General features: G+C 43.6%; 1 protein-coding gene across 3 annotated transcripts; it reads right to left on the bottom strand.

Annotated features, from left to right (window-relative positions):
* Window positions 1-718: 718 nt before the first annotated feature.
* STAMBP (STAM binding protein) lies at window positions 719-21,871 on the bottom strand. 3 transcript variants are annotated; one of them, XM_077304924.1, is made up of 10 exons: window positions 20,286-20,624; window positions 18,760-18,972; window positions 15,192-15,267; window positions 14,491-14,586; window positions 12,782-13,151; window positions 10,596-10,720; window positions 9,611-9,748; window positions 8,165-8,277; window positions 6,090-6,189; window positions 719-5,190 (listed from the first exon to the last, which is right to left on the bottom strand). In XM_077304924.1, the coding sequence occupies exons 2-10, from the start codon at window positions 18,960-18,962 to the stop codon at window positions 5,134-5,136; spliced, it is 1,278 nt and encodes a 425-aa protein (XP_077161039.1). In that variant the 5' UTR covers window positions 18,963-18,972; window positions 20,286-20,624; the 3' UTR covers window positions 719-5,133. The 3 variants fall into 3 exon arrangements, with proteins under 3 accessions (XP_077161039.1, XP_077161040.1, XP_077161042.1); XM_077304925.1 differs by lacking the exon at window positions 20,286-20,624 and adding an exon at window positions 21,528-21,871 and having other exon boundaries at window positions 3,516-5,190; XM_077304927.1 differs by lacking the exon at window positions 20,286-20,624 and adding an exon at window positions 19,957-20,260 and having other exon boundaries at window positions 3,516-5,190.
* Between the last annotated feature and the right edge of the window lie 965 nt (window positions 21,872-22,836).

The raw sequence follows: 22,836 nt of genomic DNA, 5'->3' as shown, positions 1-22,836 counted from the left end.
CTGTGACCAAAGTACCCACCCACCCCCAAACACGCAATTCAGCCTTTGTCCAAAAGAATATTTTTGCAAACATCATAAGCAATATAGGTAGTCTGAGAGTCTGTGCTGTTTGCAGCCAAAATGGTGATCTGGAGTTGTGTTCTAGAGGTAGAATAACGGAATCTAGAACACAGCTTCAGATTGCCACTCTGGCTGCATACAGCACCAGACTCTCAGACTACCCAAATAGTGCTTACAAAAATATTCTGGAGGAAGGCTGAATTTCTTCTCCAGCCTGTCTGGCACTGATTTAATAGCACAATGTTCTTTTGGTTAAATAAAGCCTAGACAAAATGGTCTTGTGTTATCAACAATCCAAGGTGAACCTCAGCAAGTGCATGAAACGGGAAGCTGTGTGCTGCCTCCACCTTAAACAAAATTTTTTAAAAATATTCAATTTCTATACTGTTGAGTCTGCTTGGGGGCTTGGGATGATTTACAATAATAGCCCTCCACATGGGGCAAATATCACCCCCGGGGACATTTTGAGTCAGGAATACAGCACAAGGGGAGGAGGCGGAAGCCCATTCTCCCACCACGTAGCACTCCCACTCTTGATCCAATACCAGTGGCATTGTGGAAATTAGTTCCCCACAGCTGCTCTCTGATTGCAGGGAATAAGTCGGATGAGAAAAACTCTGACCAGTCCCATTTAAAACATCACATCTAACTTGAGCCATAAGAGTTTGAACACAGGCTTTTAATGTGGATTAGAGACAAGATGAGTGCATGAATCCACCTACCAGCCTCTAGACGCCTAAAACATTAACAACAGCCTCCATTACAGTAGTAAGTACACATCCCGGTTAGAAAAATATACTTCTGTATATACTGTTTAAACGGGTACACCCCAAATCTCTCACAAGGCAAAACAGGGATTGCGATTTTTCCAGAGACACACTGTCACTGAGAAATAGTAGCCTGGCAATGTATCCCAGACAGCAAAACTAAGATACATTATTGTTTGCTCCTTTGTGCAGATGAGATCTTGGTGGGCTTTGCTCCACTGCTCTGTTTTATCTCATGCACCCTAAATACATAGAAGAAAGAAATGATTCCCATCTCTCCATGTAGCTGAGAGGTCAGTCCAACAAGAGTCTCCTGAGCACTGCCTTCCCCTTGGCTGGAGTTGCAGAACAGCCAATCATTAAAGGTTGTTTGAACAACCACAGCCCAGTTTTCCTGATACCAGACTGCAAGCTGAACACCATCCAGGGGTGAGGTCATCAGGGGAGAGAGTTGCCATATATGACTATGGAGGTGGATGAAAGGCACTTTAAACAGAAGGGGCAGCTGCGCATTGTATGTAGGAAAGCTGAAAACTGCTTTTCTCTCAGTGTGTGTGTGGGGGGGGGGGGAGAAGATGTGATCTGTATAGCCAAACACACCATCTCAAGGGCTATGAACTGAGCACTGGACTCCACATACACCCCTGAGCTTGCACACCAGCACAGTTTCCATGCAGGGCTTACTCACACGTGTGTGGCATGGCATCTGTAAGATGCAGAACCATCCCAAGGGGGCATCCAACCAGACAGAATAGTGAACAGGAAATGTTTCAGGTACAACCAAGTTTCATTTAAACAGGGAGCTGTATCTTTGCAGCCAGTAAGCCATACTGACGATAGGCAAGGGAGAAATTAATGCTTTGCAGTTACAGATGGAGAGCCAAGGGTGACCAGGGTGACTTCCCACGGTGCCTGCTGCATTTATGGTGAAGCAGAAGCCTGGATTCACACAAGCCAACTCTCATCCCGGGACTTAATCACAATGGCAGTAGCCAGTGGAAGAAAATGGGGACGTTCCCTACCTTTCCTTTACTGGCGGCCAGGGATCACCATTTAGTCATGTCCTGTCATCTTTGTGGGTGAAGTCGGCTAGCTAGTAAAGGGTGCGAGGAATCTCAGATGACTATCCCGCCCATGATAACATCTGCAGTTGTAGGATTTGGAGCGACCATGGGAAGGAATGGGGCGCCTGTTGTCCAGAGCAAAAGGGAATCCTTAACAGAAATTCAAGCACTGCCATTCAACTTTTCTATTTGGTTTACAAATCCAGCCTTTCCATTCAAAGCACCAAACCCTGAAAAAGTCTTCCTGTATCCCCAGGCTGCTGCTGGACAGCCTAATAAGGAAGCATCTGACCCAGGCAGCCAATCCAGCTCCCTGCTCCATTGCTATCCCTTCCTCTGCTGGAATGGAATTCAGCCCACTGTTACACAGCAAGCCAAGGTGGGAGGATCCTTCGAGGAATCTCAAACATCTCCCACTACAGCAGCTTTCTGGGGCTGGGGCTCTCTGGAATCTCACCCCAAAAGACAGTAGTCACAAAACTGCTTCTTGGCACTAGAAGATGCTGCTGCCTGAGCCTTCCAGCCCTCTTTCTTACCCCAAGTGCAAATTTTGAATTTTACCTATATTTATAAAACACTTTCCACATTAATTAATGGCTGAAGAACTGTGCAGAACTCCGAGGCATGTATTAGGAAATGAACCAGAACAGCACACATCAGGCTGGACTCTCACTTGAACTGATTTGAACTAACGGTGGCCTCTCCTTTTTTGCTGTCAAGTCGTCACAAATTTACAGCACCCTTGTGGGGTTTGCAAGCCAGGAGATATTCAGAGCTGACTGCCACTGGGTAGCAACCCTGGTGGTCTCCCAACCAAATACTGACCAGGGCTGACCCTGCTAACTTCTGAGATTTGATATTGGGCTAGCCCGAGTTGAACCAATTATCTTTTAAACTCACCTTTCCTGCCACATTACCCATAATCCTCTTCCCTGGCTATGTTTTACGGAAAGCTCAGTATGTGTGCCTGGCCAAAGAGTTGTCCAGGAAGCTTTGTCACCATGACTGCCCTTATACCTTGATAAACTAATAAACTTCTAAGAGGACCCAAGATTCCCTAGAACAATTTGGAAATCTCTTGACAAAAAGGTCCCAACCTGTATCTAAAACAAAACATCCTAAACTCCCATATCTATCTCACAAGTCTGCTCACACATTAATAGCTCCACAGCCACAGTGGCAGGTAACCCTCACCTGGGCTAGTGGCTCATTTTAAGATGCTCTAGACTCCAGGCTTTCTCTTATGTCTAGTACTTAGGAAAACCTGCATCGTGGTGGAGGTGGGGGACAACAACCCCTCCACCAACCTATTAAATTATTACAAGTGTTTTATTTTGATGGTGCAACGGCTTTCCAGCACTCGGTGTAGTGCAACCAGACCAGGAGGCTGAAGGTGCCTGCAATGCTGTAATTTGCCTTAACTGAAAGGAAAAGAGTATTTACATAAAAAAAAAAAAGAGACTGCCTTTTAACTTATATCTTTCAAAATGAGAAATGACTGTGGCACCCAGTGGTACAGAATATGCTCTTCCTTCAGAAGTGACCAGGCTCAGCCCGTGGCATGTGAAAGGCCTCCCTCTGAACCCTGGAGTGTCGCTCCCAGTCTTAATAGACGACCCAGACCTCGAGGGACCAATGGTTTTATTCAGTGTAAGGCAGCTTCACGCGTTCAGTTCTTTGGCACGGAAGTTTCTCTTCTCGTCAGCAGAACATCACAATGGATTAAAAAAAAAAACCAAACAAATCTAAAGTGCAAAGGACCTGTAAGTGCCACCATCTAATTTTGGAGCTCTCAGATAACTATTAGGGAGAAGGTGGGAAAGAACTAGAGACATTAGTGCATTTGTACGTCACAGGATACAGACCGAAGATCTGAAACACGGTGGCATATCTGAGATGCTCTGGAACAGGGGTAGGCAAACTGTGGCTCTCCAGATGTCCATGGACTACAATTCCCATGAGCCCCTGCCAGCGAATGCTGGCAGGGGCTCATGGGAATAGTAGTCCATGGACATCTGGAGGGCCACAGTTTGCCCACCCCTGCTCTGGATTGTGTGAGAAAGAATCCTAGTACAGTGATGTCCTCTTTTAGCAACAATACAGTTATAAATAAAGGAGCCAGGGAGGGTGACTACCTTCAGGCGTCTGGTAATATCAAGAGACAGCCATATAGCTGCACACCCTTGCTTTGCAGAAGCTACCTATGGTCAAGGGGACTAAATACCCATGAAGAGGAGCACCTGCCAAGTACCAAATCCAAGGATGCACACAGGAGTAAACCCATCTAGGCAACAGCAGCAGACAGAATGCTGAGGGGAAACTCAGAACAGGAACCATCTCAGGTCATTCTGTTGTAACGGCAACAAACCGGTGGGAGAATCTCGGGCCACCTCTCCATTGATTATTTTTCTTTTCAGATGTACCTCGCCTCCTCCCTGAAAAATCTGGAAAAGCACCTGTAACTTTTAAAAATGGGAGGATGCTATACAAACAACCGTATCTTTCCCACACAGAACTGTCTCTTTCCACTGTAAACATGGGAGGCTGAGTTCTTGGCATGGCCCTGTCAAGGACGTGAACTCCATGCTTGTCTTCCCTAGTACATTTTATTCCACCTTTCCTCACAGGAGTTCAAGGTGGCATACATTGTCCACCCTGTCTCCTTTTGTTGGCAGGTGCGACTGAGAGAACAAGCAGTCCACAGTGCCCCCATGAGGTGCATGGCAGAGGACACATGTGATCCTGGGTCACTCATATCCCAGGATCAACACTGTCATCATTGGGGAAGCCCAAAGACTTCCATTAATGCATATGGGGGAGGGCTGAGTGTGCAGCTTGACTGGAGGCATCTAGAGGAAGGAAGACTAACAGAAGGAATTCAATGCCAGAGCCTTGCAAAGAGCCTCTAAGTATTATTTAATTTGTTTGCTAGGTTCCGCCCTCTCGCCTTGCAATATGCTGGAGTGGATGCCTGATCAGTAAGCAACCAGACAGTGGTTAAATCAAGTTTAGCGTTAGTTCAGTTTACGAAATGATTCGGAATTCGTTGCTCCCCTCCTTTCTCAACATTTAACAACAGTGAGAGAGCAAGGAAACTGCAAAATTTCTGACATTAAACAGCTGGTATTATTAGTACTGGGAATCACTGCATAGAGGGGTCCATAAGTTACTGGAGGACAATCTTCCATAAATTAACTGGGAGAGGGAGAGTGAGCTGATGACAAAGGCAAGAGGTGTGTGCTTTATCGAAGGTCCAGCACTGTCACTTCCCGCTCCATGACAGTCACGTGGTTGCAGGTCTGAAAGGCAGAGAAAGATATGATTGACATGGCCAATGCATATATAACATTACATAAAAGCTAAAGAAAAAACAATCAGAACAGCAATACTTAGCATTAAATGGTACATGGGGGCCTTTGAGATTTGTGGAGGGGAACCTAATTTCCCTTCTCATCACTGAGCCAGGTGAGGCTCAACCCCTACCACCTACCTTGGGATCCTGCTGCTGAAGTCTGCAGCTGTGCCCAGATTCACAGTGGCTGCGAGCTTTCGCCAATATCACACCCAGGCCCGCAGCACCCACTGGCCTCCTCTTCCCCTGGGCCTACTGGGGCCAACAGCCTCTGCACCCAGGCCTACGGCATCCATAACAGTAGCCACTCACTTCCAGAACCCACCAACTATACTAGCTATAGTGATTGCCAAATAATCCCAAAGAAAGATGAAGATTTATCACCGCCACTTTGCTAAGATGAGCTAAGAGCAGCAAATCCTGTGGCATCATCTGCATCTTTAGACATTCTTCCCATGGTAGGATTCCAGTGGTCAGCTGGAAACTCTTCAAAACAGCCAGTCTGTTTCCCCAATTCCTTAAATAAGAAAGTGGTCACCCGAAGGAGAGGAAAATACTCCAGGAGAAACAGCACTTGTATTACTACTATCTCCCTGGTAGTTGTGAAAAAGATTTCTAGATGTAGTTCCTAACATTTCACAAGAAGGAAGGGAGGGTGGAGAATCCTAAGTAGTGGTGATAAAGGCAAGGGGTATTCAGTGAGAAGCAGAACAGAAAACATTACAAGTTCCTTCTTTGGCCTTTCCATTGTACAATGGGGATGCCATTCCCGAACAAGGCAGAAAAAGCAGCAAGAACAGGCAATAACAATCAGTGGCGCTCAAGGTTTTGTCTCTTGATACTTACAGTAAAGAGAGGTGGATCTTTGCTGTGGGGATGGAATCCTTTTTGTCTACAGGAAGAGATCTCTTCCATGCCATGGTCTGTTAATTTAAAGAATCCCGTCCTGGAGGGGGAAAGTAAACAAAACAGTTCAACTTCCTTCAAATCCCAGATGGCTTCAGTTGGTCCAATTCTGAGGTACTTTGCTACAGAGCCCCAAGTAGTTTAAATGGCCAGCCAATCTGACATCGATTAAACAGAAGCTGGTAAGAATTCTACATAATCTACAAATATATTGGAACTTTGGTTCTCTACACTTTGAATATGAATTCCTCTTCATTTTAAAATAAATCCTGTAGTATCTAAAAGACAAATGAATTTCTTCTAGCATAACCTTTCAGGAGCCAGAACACACTTTGCCTCCCCTTTCTTCTTCCCACAACAGACACCCTGTGAGGTAGGCGAGGCTGAGAGAGTCCTGCTATTACTGGCTCACTGCTCTATCAGGGCTGTGATGAGCCCAAGGTCACCCAGCTGGATGCATGTGGGGGGGCGGGGAATCAAACCTGGCTCACCATATTAGAAACTGCCACTCTTAACCACTACACCAGGGGTAGTCAACCTGTGGTCCTCCAGATGTCCATGGACTACAATTCCCATTTGCTGGCAGGGGCTCATGGGAATTGTAGTCCATGGACATCTGGAGAACCACAGGTTGACTACCCCTGCACTACACGAAACTGACTCTTTCCAGTGAAAGAGAGAGTGAGAAAGAGATCTCCTAAACTACAAATACCAGAAAAGTGAGGGTCAGACTACTGAGACAGAAGCTTGTTACATTTTGAAAGCATCATCCACTCAAAACAGTAATCCAGTCTGGATGGATTATCCTGTAAAGGAAAACAGTTTTTGCAGTGAACTAGCTACCTCAAGTCCCAATGGAGTCCAAGCCTGATGTTATCAAATCTGCATATCAATTCCAAGTTAGCAATACTGGAGTTTTTCTCTGAAATTCTTCTGCTCAAGTTGTATAACCTTTACTATAGAGGCTGGAACACTTGTCTACTGGTCTGTGAATTGTTCAGTTTTAAATGCCTGATTTGTGTCCATTTAATTCTCTTGCAGGAAGTGTCCAGTTTGGCCAACGTAAATGGCAGAAGGGTACTGCTGACTCACAACAATGAATGTGCAGGTGAATGACACCTGATGGTGGCACTGATTCTCAGTCCTGTGACGAGATGTTTGCAGGGATCTGGGGACAAAGCTGATATTGGATTTTATGGCAGGGCTAGTTTCACTGAGTGCTTCCTTGTTGCTGGTAATTGCTTAAGCCTGGGGAGCTGTCAGCACTCCAGGACTGCCAGGAAAAATTATGTTTCAAGAGATGTTATAGATTCTTAATTATACGGTGGAGAGGTTTTAGCAAGGTGTTGTAAATGACAATCAGTAATGGTCAATCAATGATTCTTTTATCTTGTGAATGCCAGTTGTTTTTATGTATTTTGTAATTTGACTACTGGTCTAGTACCATAATAAATTCATCTATCAGTAATGGTCCGTCTTTTTGTGTGGGACCTGAACAACATGACTCTTCGATACCTGTCGAGCCTTGTCAACTTGTCTCTTCTCTAGGTGGATACTGTAGCTTTTGAAATGCTTAGTGCAAATCCTACTGCAGAATGTCACTGCCTGAAGGACTGCTTAGCGCCATTCATTTCTGGGATCTTGCATCAGGCTGCACATTGGAGAAGGAAGTAACATACTTACATCCTGGGCAACTGGAATATCTAGCCTCCCGTTACAACCCTGTAGTTCTCTTCTTTGTATCCCTCCCCACAGAATACATCTGATTCAGTAGTCCCTGGCTCATGAAAGTTTATACACCAGTACATTAGATCGGCTTTAATACCACAAATTATATTAGCTTGCTGTAGCTGAAATGATAACTGCACATTGGGAGTGCATCTTCATCTAAGATTATTTTTCTCCCCTCATTTTTATATTCCATCTCTTTCTCATGCACTTGCCAGTGAAATATGGGCAGGACAAACTGAACATATGTGTTTAGATTTAGCAGTGCAGAAGAACCAAAAACTTACTCTTGGTATTTTGGAGAACAAACGATAGCTATGGACTCTGGCAGCATCATTTGATAAGAGCAGTGGGTATGAAGATCCACACTAGACAGGAAAGCTGTTTGGGTGGGATGAGTCTAAATAAGGAGAGGACAGAGTTAAACTAGGCACCAAGAAAGGCATACACAGATTTTGAGTCACTGAGGATATATTTTTAAAATGTACTTCCTAAGGTCCAATGCAGGCCAAGATATTGTGTGTAATGTAATAAAAAGGTACCAAACAGAAAACCTCATGCAGAACAGGCCAACTCTCCAGGCCCCGAATAGCTTCACCAGTCATGGAGATTGAAAGGTGCTTCCATATACAAAAGCAGTAAACCTATGAATACCAGAGCTATGAGTCAGCAGCAGGGAAGGGCCTTGGCCTCTATGTCCTGTTCTGAACTGGTCTGGCCCTCCAGGATAACTGGTTGGCTACTGTGTGAAACAGGAAGCTCAACTAGATGAATGACTGGTCTGGTCCAACAGGGCTGTGCCATTGCCCAAGACCTTAAGCCTTATCTAGACTGAGATTTACTTTACTGCCCTTATCCACTCTACCCCCACCTGGCATCGGTTCAGAACATCCCCTATCTCAGAAAAAAGAAAAGTAGAGCTGGTTGTCATTTGCATACCGATGACTTCAAATTTACTCCAAATTTTCAGAAGACCTTAAAAAAGAACAGATGCGGTTGCTGCCAACATCATCGGGAAGCAGCATTAAAACCCACCAGCAACGAGAGGCTGTCTAGGGGCAAATTCCTCGTGCAAAATTTATTATAGTTTGACGTTACATCCATCTTGGCAAACTATAGCTTGATCAATGTTGTTGTTTTAATGGGATTTTATGGGATACACTTTTTAATGCTTTTATTCTGTAAGCCTCCTCGAGGCGACATTGTTGTGAGAGGCGGGGTATAAATTTAAAAATAAAATAAATAAATAAATTGCATAAATAAATATTTGGGTGCCTGGGAATAGTCTAAATGACACCCCCCATAAACACTCTCACTCAACATAATCCATGAGGAAGCTGTCCTGCATGTGGGCCATGGATGTAAATAGAAACTGCTTAACAGCACTCCCACTGATCGTGCCTTATGCCTGATCCAATGGTTTGAGGATGGGTGTCATAAGCATTAGAGGCAGCCTGAAACATTCTGAATCTTTAGACAGGCTCAACAAGGCAGCCTCGTATACTACTGTAGGTGTAGGTCACCAGGAAGGTATTCTGCACAAGCCTCACAGAAATCAACAAATGCAACACAAGAAGAGCAGGTAAGGTTTCATACCCAAAACAGCCTTGGGACCTTCTGGGAACCTCTAAATTTATATCCTGCCCCACAGCTCGCAGCGGGGCACTTTGTAAAATTTGTGCCTTAAGCAGAATTTATTTCTTCACCTGAAGGACCTTATGAATAGGACTTACATGGATCCATCCCAAGGTGATAAGGCCAAACTGATCCTGGATCAGGAAGAGCTCTTCTTCATTCTCAGTGTTACAGTAGTCAGGGCCCCCATGCTGCTTGGGGATAATGACGTGGGTTATCGTGAATTCATTCCTCATCTGGGAGAAAAGACACAATGGCACAGAGTAAGGCACCATCAATCCTTACATAGGAAAACAAGTCACTCTTTGGTATAAACCCCAAGCAACCTGGATGACTCTGAACCCTCTCATTCACTAATGGCTCTTCAAATAACACTCACTGATTATGTATCAAGTTTCCAACTTCTAACGCATTATGCACAGTAACATTTTTTGCGAGGATAGTGCAATTCAGCCTTTCATGTTTGCCAAACTGCAACTCTAGCCAACCATTCCCCAGTTTCCAGAGGACTCTTTTACCTCTCCTACGATCATGATAAGGCCCTTCCTACCCACCATCCAGCCTATATGAAGATCTCCCCCAGCCCCAGTTTCTTTTTACTTTCTGCCTCCTCCGCTTGTGCATTTCTTAAGGATGCAGTTTCTTCCGTCCATCACTTCTTTAAATCCCTCACCTGCTTCCTCTAGCCTTCTCCTACCTACTTTCCTTTCTTCCCACTTAGACGTTCAACTCTGCTATCTACATTCCAGCGGACAGAATGGAGCTCCATTCGGTCCCCAGTTTTTCTGGGGAAAGCTTCACAACTTTGTGTAAAGTTGTAGTTTTGCTCATACTATTTTCTTGACACTTTCAATCCAAACTGCAACTTTCTTCCCAAGTGGCATTACTGGAAAAAATGCTGCTTCGAGGAATATCTGGAAAACAGCTTGGAATTATAGAATCACTTCCCACGCAATAAGCAGAAAGTGACATATAAAAGACTGTAGGCATTTCCAAGTGGTCAGACTGCCAGTGCAGAAGAGTTAAAGCCAAAAGGCCAGGAGACCAGACACTGAAATGCAATTATTCAGGAAGATATCTTACCAGCTTCCCACAAAGGATCCCACAGGTTTCCACACCCCTTACAGTGTTTGCATCTGCGAGCTGGAGAAACTTGTGGCAGAGCTCCCTGGGAACAATAATGTGGCGAAGTCCTTCTATTGTTGCATCTGCAGAAATAGGAGGTTTTAATGAGCAATGTTACATGTATGCATCAGGCTTATTTCTCAAACAAATGGTGAGGTAGTAAGCGTGGGTTTATATAAACCGGATCTGTGGAGGCTCACAGGACTAACATTTACCCCAAAATTCCACTACATTCAAATAGAACACTAGCAGCTTCTTCTTTCTGATCAGATAGTTTACTACATGAAGATTTTTTTCACATGGAGAATTATTCAGCCAAGTGGGGTCCTACCTCCAGCCTGAAGTGGTAGAGACACAGATTATGTCTAAGAACTAGAAACCAGAGAAGGTTGCTTTGATATTTACACTCAAAGGACAAACAGTTCTAGGTATTGGAAGAAGAAAAATCACCAATAATCCCATTACAAAAGAAGTGTGGACAATAACGATACTAACCCACTATGGTTGTATAAAGAGCTTACTGAGGAACTTAGACTAAAGAAATATGCAAGACAAGAAGGAGGGACACGCTACCAAGGGTGAGCACAAACAAGTAGCTCAAACGTGCATGGACTGTGTCAGGAAGACTAACATGCAGAATGAGTTGGGGTTAACAAGGAATGTTTAGAACAAATTGATTTTTTTTAAGTTTAAAGTTAAGAGGAAGAAGGGGAAGACAGAAACACTAAGTCCATTCATGGAGAAGACTGCTTAATTTCTATTTTGGTTTCTGTCTTCTTTTATGTTCAACTGGACAAAAGTCATAAAACTGGTGAGTGGAAAAGATCTGTCAAGACAGACAAAAAGACAGAGGATGTCTAGCTACCTTAAGTAAGTCTCCAGGATCAGATGAAATACATTCTAGAGTATTAAAGGAACTTGCTGATGTTCTTTCAGAACCTTTGTCTGTGACCTCTGAGAATACTTGGAGAATGGGGGAGGTGTCAGCAGACCAGACATGAGGCAAATGTGGTTTCTTCCTTTACAAAAGAGGACTCATAATTTACAGAAAAGTTATAAAACAGTATGAAGTAGACTGGTAGTTGGTTAAACAACTAAATTTAATGCTGAGCCTTCATAAGCTCATCCTATTTCTACCTCCTCCTTCCTAACCTTGTGATCCACCTGCGAGAGTCCTGACCGTCAGCTTGGAACCATTGCCTTGTAAGATGAAGATGTAGTTCAACAAGACTTTGACTGGAAAATTAGAGTGTAACTAATAAAGATGAAATCTGATAAAGATAAATAAGGTTCTGTTACTAGGTGTGTTTGTGTGTGTGTGTGTGTGTGTGGAAAACAATCAAGACATAAGTACAGGATGAGAGATACCTGTGTGGATAATAGTGCGAGTAAACATATTTCTGAAATGTAGTGAATTGCAGTCTGAGTGTGAACAGCTGTGCTTACGGCAAATGCAATTTGGGGAAGTTAAGTATACTAGTCATAAGAAGGAATAATTCCTGTCTATTCTGCAATAATTAGACTGCAAATGCAGCACTGAGTTCAGCTCTGGGTGCCAGACTTTCAAAAAGATGTTGGAAAAATCAAACATATTAAAACAGGGCAATAAGGAGAATGATGGTTCAGGAAATGAAGTCCTATGAGGAAAGGCTAGAAACATTTTGTATGTTCAGGTTAAATAAGAGAACAGAAGAGTGATACTATAGCAGGTTAAGTAACATCATATGTTCAAAGTAGATAGAGTGCAAGAGAGTTATAGCAACAAAAGTATGGAAAATTGGCAAGCCAGTTAAGCAAGCTGTTCAAATACAGTACCTGGGCAAGGAAGCCAAGGCAATGGGCTCCAATTCAATCATTATTATGCATCATTTTAGCTCCAAATAAATACCTCTGTTTTAAGTTAAAAGGCATTAAAGGGGCAGGAAACCAGCAGAGTGATGAGGGATATACAGCATATTGCAGTGTCTTCTGCTGACAACCTCCTAGATTTGTAAGGGTTCCAAAGCTGAGAATTAATTTCAGAATATTTTCTGCTATAATGAGGAGGATTTTGAGGGGTTGGGGTGTTCTGGTAAGTCTATTTCAAAATTTGACAGCAAAAAGGGAAACAGGAGTATATCAAGATAATTCCAAAATATACTAACGGCTTTCTGGGCTCCCTAAAGCTCCAGGTTTCAGAGACCTGTCCACAATGGGGGGCTTTGGCACCACAGCTCCTCCACCGGGGCTTGAAGGCTGTGCAGGATGGCAAGGAGTCTTTGCATCAGTTGGAGGCGTGACCACACCAGGAATCAAGGGGCCCTCCGTGGAGCCTGGGGCCAGCTCTGGTTTTCCAAACTGCTGCAGGATTTTAAGGCGCTCTTTCTCCAGCTCTTGGCGCCGGATCATCTCCTCGAAGGCATGAAACTGTTCTTGTTCTGCCTGTTGCTGCTTCATCAGGGCCACCCTATGCCTCTCCTCTTCCAGCTGCTGCTGCAGAGCCAAGCTACGTGCAAACTCCTCCTCCTGCTTTTTCTGTAATGGAACATGTTGAAAATAACAAGGTGACAAACTGCAAAACCTAGATTCAAGGCTCTGCAGAGAGACTGTGGTTCAGCATACAGCTTTGCATGCAGAGCATCCACACAGTAATTCTCCTGCACATTTTTCTGGCCCCAGATTCCCATGCTACCAGAGGGATTTCTTTACTGCTATTGTTTGTTATGATTTGTAGCAAATACAATTGAAAAAAAAAACTTCCACTAGAGGATGAAAAATGGCAGTGAGAGAGGGGCTGGGGCAAGGGACTTAGTGCTAATGTGAGGAGAACCTGCAAACATTCCGTAAAAACGGCACCATATCAGGTTTGGGAAAGATCAGAGCAATAATGGGAGAAAGCACAGGAAGTGGATAATCTGGGATGATGTACTGTGGATATCCCGCCAAAACTTGCTCTACTTTAGACACAAAACCAGAGCAACAATTTTTTTGGAAGCAGTCCAGTTAGTAGTTTCAGCCTGTGACTACAATAAAGATAAGACATACAGCAGTGAGCATGACTGTGTCTGATCTCATCGCACTCAATGAGGATAATAGCAGCTCCCAAGGGAATTCAAGCCGTGCCTAGCCCCAGGGCTTTCATATCATATTGATCAGAGCTGCCCACCTATTTGCTTCAAAAGGATCCGGTTCTGTTAGTGCTCTGCCAGGAAAAGAACTGTACACTAATTAACATTTCTCACTACAAGGTTCTTCAGATTGATCTAATTTGGGTTGTTTGAATTTTCTGACAATCCCCCAATCCAAGGACTTCATCACTTCCCACCTGGAGATTTTCAACCTCTTTCCTTACTTGAAAATATTCCCAAGGACCTAGTATCACCCCCTATTCATTCTTTTTTTGGCCGATAAAGGAACAGAAATGTCTAGTCCATCTTGCCCTCTCCCCTTTTTCCAAGCCTGGAAGGAAAATAATTTTCTTTGACTCATGCCTCTTGGGCAATCTGGCTACAATTCAAGTTTTGCCCAGTACTACCTCTTGAGCAGAGAAGCATTCAGTATGACATATCTTACACATCTTCACTGCTCCCCTTTTTGAGTACTTTTGGATTACTGGCTGCTTGAACACTTTCAAACCCCTGCTTAATAAACTGCACTTTTGCTAGACCTGAACAGGTAAGATAAGGTCACCCTCTCACTCTCTTTCATATAAAGACTAATAATATGGATAATTTCATACTTATGATTAGGGGTGGTGCACATGTGAAAGCTGGCTCACTGATAAGGATAAATATTCTAAGCAAGGATTCTTTTCTGCTAACAAGCAACATCCTTCAGATGGATACCTCAAATACAAAGCCTAAGCATTACTCACCTTCTGCACATTGTATTCTGCATATTGTTTGTTATATTTTTCTAAAAGCTCTTTCTTCAGCTCCTCAGCTCTAGGAAATGCAATTTCTTTGAGTTTCTGAGTGGAGAAAAGACAAGAAAAAGGTGCTAGTCCAGCAGATTCAGAACATAACATGGGATCAACAACAGGATGTCTTAAAGAGTCAAGTGACTGAGGGGTAGGATATGCATTTTTAAAATTCAAAAATTAACAAAACCAGAATAGCTTCTAAAAACATTGTCAGAGACAACAGGCACGACATAGGCTACAATCCACCCAGATGTTCTCTTACACAAACCTAGAACAATGAACAGAAGCTATGCAGAGGACCCAGCCTTCTTAGCACAGTAGGGAGTGAGTCAGAAGGATCTGAGTTGGAGTCTCCAGACCTCATGTCTCCTCTTTAGGTGGCTTTGTAGGCAGCAAATTTCATTATTGGGAAAGACCCTAAACCACAAAGATCTGCTACAAATGCAATAGAAAATACCTCTGATGGACACCTCTGAGGAAATAAGACAAATTCATATATTCATTTCTCAGAGACAGGAGATGAGCTGCTTAGTCTCCATCATCTATTGTAATTACAAGATTTGAGAGGAAAAGATTGCACAAGTAAAAGTGAGGGAGAGGGAAGGAAAACACAGATGGCCGGACTTGCCCGCTCCCAAAGAGTTGTCACCTACTTTCACTGTGTCTTTTTTCTCAGGGATGACAGCAGTTTTGTAATCACGATGTTTTGGGAGTTTCTCTATGAAAAGCCTGAGAAGAGAGAAAGAGAGAGACATATGGCAGCAGGAAAGGAACAATTATGTTCAAGATTTGCACATAATCCCCAAGAATTTCAGTTTTGAATGCAGATTTTCAGGATTCAATCCTGTTCCTTGGTATAAACTAAGTATTTTTCTTTTCTTCACCTGACTCCAAATGGAACATGGACAATGAAAAGGCCCATTTTAGGAAAGTGCAACACAACCACAGCAACATTTTGACATCCATTACTACTTTACAAAGTAGAAGGAATCCATTCCTGTAGTCACAAGGACTTTGGTCCCTTGTTGTAAAATTATATCTATGTCAAAAAATCCAACAAGCATCTGTATCTCACTAAGCCAATTGGATGATATCCCTCTGCTGGAATAAATTCACTTCCAGTGTCATAGAATGGGTGCTGGTTTTAGCCATGACCTGAAAGTTTATACACAATGCTTCTTTATGAAGCATTCACTCAGAATATTTAAATTATATGTGAAAAGGAAAACAGTGCACAAAGCAGACCTCAGAGTAACGTCAGAGGATATATAAAAACTGTTCACCTCCTGCAAACAATATTAATTGCGCAAACAGTGAAATTCCATGCAGATGTACTGCAGCCTCTTTGTTTTGCCATCAAGGTGCAGCTGACTTATGGCAACCCATAAGGTTTTCAAGGCAAGATACATTCAAAAGTAGCTTGCCATTCTCTTCCTCTGAATAGAGACTCAGGACTTCCTTGGTTGTCTCCCTTCTGAATATGAACCAGAATTGCTTAGCTTCTGAGATCTGACGAAATCAGGGTTAACTGGGGATAGCCTAAAAACATTTATCTCAGTAGGCTTAGCATGGAATAACTCTGCACAGGGCGGGCTGTAAGCCACCACTTTGGGGGCTCAGAAAATAGTTTGGGAATAACAGAAGCTGCTGCACTACTAAGGGTAATCTATAAATTAGGTGGGCGATCTCTAAACGTCAATACAAAAGTGAAACACATACAGCAATTTTTGTCGTTTTCATTCAGTTGGAGTTTTAGGCAAAACTTCCATTAAACTTTCATTATTAGGGACCTAGAGAGTCTAGCAAATTTTGGATAAATCATGGTGGGAAAAATGCCTTACCATGTACTTCTGCACATGTTTTATTGTATTGCTACCTTTTGTACATACCGAAAAACTAAAAGAATGAGTATGCTGATCTGAGAAAGGGACCTTTCAGAAAGCAAATTCACTTCTCAGCACTACCAGAATTGAACTTAGTTCACCCCAGCACATTCAGTTTCTATTGTAGTGATGCCAACTTTACTAATAAAGCCTCAGCATCTCAGAGGGTTCATTTGGCTGATTGAGAATAGCAAATAAATTGGCCAACCCAGATTTAGGATGTTACAACTCCCGCATTGTCAGGGTACACACAAAGCTCAGAAGAACAGAAACATCTTCTGTACAATATGCCATCTAGAGATTTCACCCCTGCATTGTGCATGTATTATCATGATAGCAGAACCGTAGCTGGGACATTTGTTTAGTTAAAAGAGGCTTAAACGGCTGCCATCAGGGAACACTGCTGGAAAGATTCCACCGTTTTAGACTTACCAGGTCGCTTTGGCCTGTTTTTTCTCCCAGTAATGCCCATAAAAGATGAGGAAGCACTAGGGGTTAAGGGAGGCTGAATGCAATGCTAATCAGGAAAAAATGTAGTGAACGTAACAGAGTAAGAACAGAAAAACGGAGGATCCTCGGTAGAACTGACAATTTAGACTGAAAGGAGCGGATGGGAGAAATAGGCTTTCATTTTCTACCAAGTAATTCAACATTAATTAAAGAGTATTTTAAAGCAAATCAAGGAAGTGTTTTCCAGTATGCAGAGTAGCCTGATCTTTTCAGATCTCAGAAACTAAGTAGGGTCAGCTCTGGTCACCATAAGTTAGCTATGAATTGATGGCAATTTAGTTATATACAAATAAATATCAAAACTAGATTTTTATACCACTTTAACTAGGTTCAAGTTAACCTGAGTTGTACTTCTTAAGGGGAACCAACATGCTTTACAAAATGTATAACAATAGTTTTAGAAAAATCTCTTGTATTTTGTTACTAATTAATCCATACTATGTAAAAGGGTGGTTGTACAAACTGTCACAGCATCCTTCTGATCATGCCTGTGAAATCACCAGTGGTGTGAGAGCCTTCACTTCCCCCACCATGGCTGTGTCATATTGTGAATTTTTTAATTTTCTGAAAACAGTTCTGAAGGCTGAACTGTTCATTTTGTGTACTTTATCCCCCCCTGCCCTTTCTTCCAAGAAATTCAAGGCAGCATACAAGATCTTCCCCAGATCCATTTTATTATCACAAGAACCCTGTGAGCTATTAAGCTAAGAGGGAATGACTGGTCCAGCATCACCAAGTTTGACAGGCAAGCAGGGATTTGAACCTGGGTCACCTGGACCGTTTACACACTGGGAACTTCACTGCCCCAGCTCCCATGCAGGAACACAAATCAGGGGTGGATGAGGTGTACCAGGCGAAATGCTCCCCCATGTGGGTGCAGGAAGAGGTGGGGCAACCTGCCACAACTAAAACTCCAGCCTGCAGCCCGGCATGAAAACTCCAGTGCATAAACGGTCCTTGTTGTATAACACTCTAACCCAGACTTTCTCAACTTTTTTACAGTGAGAAACTCCTGAAGCATTCTTCAGGCTCTGAGAAACCCTAGAAATGGTGTAATCATGCAGAATATGGTTGGGAAGAATGGCTGTGTACATGCTCACCTTGGGCCCCTCCCCTTATCACCCCCCAGGCCCTTCACTGTCTGTTTTAGGAGGGTGGGTGGGTGGGTCAACATGACTCAATAAATGTTTAACAAATGTTTAAAATATTTTAAAAAATCAACTCCCACCCATTTGGAAAACCTTTCCAAAGCAGTCAAGAAACATCAAAATTTCATGAAACCCTGGTTGAGAATGCTTGCTCTAACTACTGCAGTTCCCTGAAAATGCTATGCAAATGCACAAGTGCTAAGTTTGTAAAATCAGTAAAATACTATTGTTTTGCCTTTATTTAGTTCTTTACAGAATGAGCACAGCCCTGCTGCAGCACTGATTTACATCATTCCTAACTCAATGGAAAACAAACTATCACCCCCAGCAAAGCTACTGTGTCTCCCATCCATTATATGCAGTTCCAACATGTTGTTCTTGTTTTCAAATAAAGGCTTTTAGGGCTGTCTACTGCTCTGATTGCTTGTTTGAAAAACCCTCAAAGACAGTACAAGGATTCTATTTGCTTTAACCAGAAGAAGTAATAACTACCTTCCTCTTAATATTAAGAACCTGGAAGTAAGGTAGAAGACAAGGATCTGGGGCACTTGCATCACACAACAAATAAGTAGTTGAGAGTACAAACCCAGGTGACCCAGCTGGTTTACAATGCAAAACAACTGACTGATTTATCAGAATATCAGCCTCTACAATACCACCAAATAGTACAAATTTCTTACGTGATGTATTTGTTGTATAATATAAAGGCACTTTCGATGTTGCCTTCCTCAGAATAGATAGTTGCCATTCGGATCATTTCAATTCCAGAACGGTAGTACCTCCTTGGTGGGACATCTTCATTCACCTCCACACAACTCCCCATCTGAATAAGGCCCCTGACACGGTCCTCTGGGGGGAGGCTGACATCAGTGTGGTCAGGCATAAGGGTCAGTCTGTAGAAAGAATAGATATGGTTTATACTGAAGTCATGTGTCTGTCTGAACATTTCCAGAAGACAGAGAATCTCAGAATATATTGCAAATTCAAATTTATTAATATTTAATAGCCCATAATCCATACATCTATCTATTTACAAATATAAAATGACAGGAAAACAGAAATTTGCTATGTCAACAACACAAACTTGACATAAACAACTCAAAAACAATTTCAGCCATAGATTGTCAGGGAAGGATGAATATTTCAAAATCACCCCCATTTTCTCAAAAATGTATCTCTTGCTGCTTCATGTTTTGGACAGTAAAAGAGGACATGGGATAATGAATCAAGTACCGCCATTTGGCAGTCACAGTAAAGTTGGGTTTGGAGGTATTTGAAGAAAACGACCCTTCATCTGGGCTGCTGGTAATGTGTTGCATCATGTAAGCATATATGACTGTATCAAATTATAAACTGTTAGTATGTTAAAGAATATAAAGGACTGGTGGACTCAAAAGAATTGGTGGACTCTGATATTTGGGTAAGTGAATAATGCTGCTTAAAACAGATAACTTTGGTCAAACTGAGCCTAAAGCTCGTGTTTCTTCAACATTTCCTATAACCATTCAAGCGTCTAGATAGCCAGGGGGAAAATACATACACCTATTGTAGATGTACATACACCTATTATAGATCAAAGTAAAGAAATAACAAAGAAACTTCACGGAGAGAACTGCAGTACAAAAACCTTCCCTATCCCTAACAGAAATGCCTTCTATCACATAGCTGGGAATGCCGCATATCCTGCACTGCAATCATCTTGAAGCAGAGTCCTATAAAGCACATAATAGATGTTAACTTACATGAAAATTTCAGGGGTCCTTAACAGTTAACTATAATTCATGCATGATAACAGAGTAACTTTTCTAAAGAACTTTGCATAGCCGAGTGACGAAACCAACTGTTTCATAGTCACCCAGCCATATAGCTCAACTTACCCTACGATTCAGTACACCACCTTTCGTCACGCACAGCTCTCAAATCATGAGGCAGGCAGACACTGGCAAGGGGAGAAAGCAGCACCTCCCTTGCCCCTGCTTTTCTCCAGTTCTGTCCAGGGGTAACATGCTCCACCTTCTTCAGTATAAACTAGTGCTACTCAAGGGTCAGTGGGATGCTCCCCTCCACCCACACTTTCCCCCAGCCTCCATGGAGGACTCTATAGGAACTAAGTTGAGCAAGTGCTGCCATTTTGCCCTGAAGTCGCTTGTGTATCCAGAAGTCTCTTTAAGTTCCGTAAGACAGAAAACCGAAATTCGTGCCCCACCTCTGACACACAAGTCCCTGCGAGCCTCGGGCTCGTCTCTCAGTCTCGATCCCGCCAAAAGTCAGGCTGAAGCACAGAGGGGAAATCGCTTGTCAATTGAAAGGTCGTCAAGACTTCGCTGACTGGGGGGCGCGGGAAGGAGGATGGCGGCGGTTCTGCTTCTCCCTGCCCGACTGAGAGAAAAACATGAACTTCTCTCGGGGAAGCCGCCTGTCCCCACAGCGCCCCAGCCTCGAACTCGCTCCCTTCAGCCCTACCGGGGATTCCTCCGCGGAGGCCAGACAAGCCCTAGAAGGGCAGGAAAGGAACAGAAGCCATTTCCGGGAACACCGCAAGAGCAAGAGACTTCCGGCCTGTCTGTACTGGCTGTTCCATAGAGAAGGAGATACCGGCCGATTTAAGGGCGCAACAGGCTTGACCGGACAGATCCATGGTCGGGAGGCGGAACTTCCTGGTATGTTTGGGAAATGTTTTTCTCTCGCTTAGGACGGGGGCCTGGAGGAGGCATGTTGAGCCTGGTGTAGCCAGAGCCTAGGCATGCTTAAGTAAAGCGAGCAAGCAAAAGCACAGTTTTTGGGTGCTGAAGATGGGGTGGCTGTGGTTTTGTAAAAAGTTCCCCTACGAATTCAGATCCTACTTGTTCTTCTCAAATTGCCCGGGGAGGGGGATATTGATTGGCTTACAACAGCCCTACAATGTAGGACAATGTTGTTTGGAGTCGGGACCCGGTGGAGTGTTTATCTCGCCTTCCCATCCCCCCTCCTAGCAACCCGGCGAGATAAATTAGGGCGAGAGTAGCTCTCCAGATCCTAGCCCGAGCCTAACCAGGGCTGTTGTGGAGGGGCATGCCCACGGCCGTAAACTCCCGGGGGGGAGGGCGGGAGAGAACTCTGGTGGACTCGGAGAGCGGGAGGAGAATGTCACAGCAACAGCCGCGTCCTTCACACTGTCCCAGGGAAACGTGGAGCGCTGCGCGGGTAGGCCAGTGGGGCCCAAACGAGGCAGGGTCGCTCACCTGGCGCGCTTCCTTTTAAAAAGGGTCCCAGCTAATCACACGACCCTGCCTATAGGGTTAAGAACCGCACGGATCCGCCTCATCGAGGCCCTGTGAAAGCGGACCCTTTCTGGCTGCTCGGCATGCCGCCTCCAAAAGCCCCCAGAACTTGCAGCCTCGGTGCTACCCTCCCCCCCTCGCCCGCCTCCGGCGGTGCATGCAGGTGCCCTTGGCGCCCTTTGACTTGCCTTGCAATCGGCTACATTTTTGCCCTCTGCCTGCTCGTCCGAGTCTCCTAACCATTCCGATCAGAAGCCGGTCCGCCGTTCATTCTTCTCCATGATTCACTGGTGAAAGTAAAAAATCCCTACTTCTCAGGCACAAAATCGTCTCCTGAGCCCCAAAGACACCCATTGTTGGAGGTGCCTGTGTTCCTTTTGGCCTTGTAGAGTGTTCTTCACAGAGACTGTTGCTAATTTTGGTTATGCGTCTACTAGAAACAGCTTACGATTTCAAGATGTGCCTCAAACAGCTGCGCTGGGTGAAAGGTAGAGCTGAGCTGCTCTTGGAGTCTTGGGTGTTCACATGCAGCCATTCACATGCATGTGCCTAAGAGAAGAAGCATCATTCATCCTTACTGATGAATTTTTTAGGGTTTGATAAAATCTTACTGGCAGCCAATCACCGAGGAGGGAATGTAGACAGTTGGGAGGGACTACCAGATTTCCCCCTCTCTCACAGGATCTTAACTTCCACTTTTCCGTTGCAGTTGAGGAGTTCTCCACAAGTAAGTAGTAAGATTAGCAAAGGGGTGGGTTAAATGCTCAATGCAGGTAGAGTTATTTGTTCTGAAATAATCGTATCCTTCTACTGAACAGACTGGAAGAGTTTTGGGGCTCCTGTATATATACTTCAGAATAACCAAAAATTTAATACAGATGCCTGGAGTAAAACAGGGATTGGCAATCTTTTGTTTCATGACAGCTACTTCTGCGTATTGGGGAAATCCTGAACTACACCCACCCCTCTTAGAAACATGAAGTAGGAAGAGGACCAGAAATGAAGCTATTAACTAAGTACCACATAGAAAAACCCTATGAAAGTTTATAAAAAGCCTACAGTAAATTTTTCAGTCCTTACTTGGCTGGCAAGCTACCCTTTGGGAGACCCCGGGATTTACTTGTTCACTTTGAAGTCACACGTTCCCTTTTGTTATACTGCCATGAAGTCCTCATATCTTGAAAAGTAGAGAACAAATTCTAATTTTGACACACCTGCCTTTGTACATGCACTGATTTCATGGGCACAAATCACATGTTCTTGGTAGTCTGAAAGAAGGCGACTATTTGTTAAATAGAAATTTCCCATCTGATTGATTTCGATTTATTTTGTCACCCTAAAAATAAGTTCTTATAATTTATTTTACTGGCAGCTTTGTGTATTTTGTATTTTATCAATGTATGTGTGTCAAAATTAGACCTCTGAGGAAGATCCAGTGAAGGTTGAAATGCGTCAGGTCTAAGGCTTAAGATTGTACAGAGCATATAATAATTTTTC

This window comes from Paroedura picta, chromosome 12 (assembly GCF_049243985.1).
Source record: "Paroedura picta isolate Pp20150507F chromosome 12, Ppicta_v3.0, whole genome shotgun sequence".
Taxonomy (NCBI): domain Eukaryota; kingdom Metazoa; phylum Chordata; class Lepidosauria; order Squamata; family Gekkonidae; genus Paroedura; species Paroedura picta.
The sequence above is the reverse complement of the archived record's forward strand: the minus strand, read 5'-3'. Positions and strand labels throughout refer to the sequence as shown.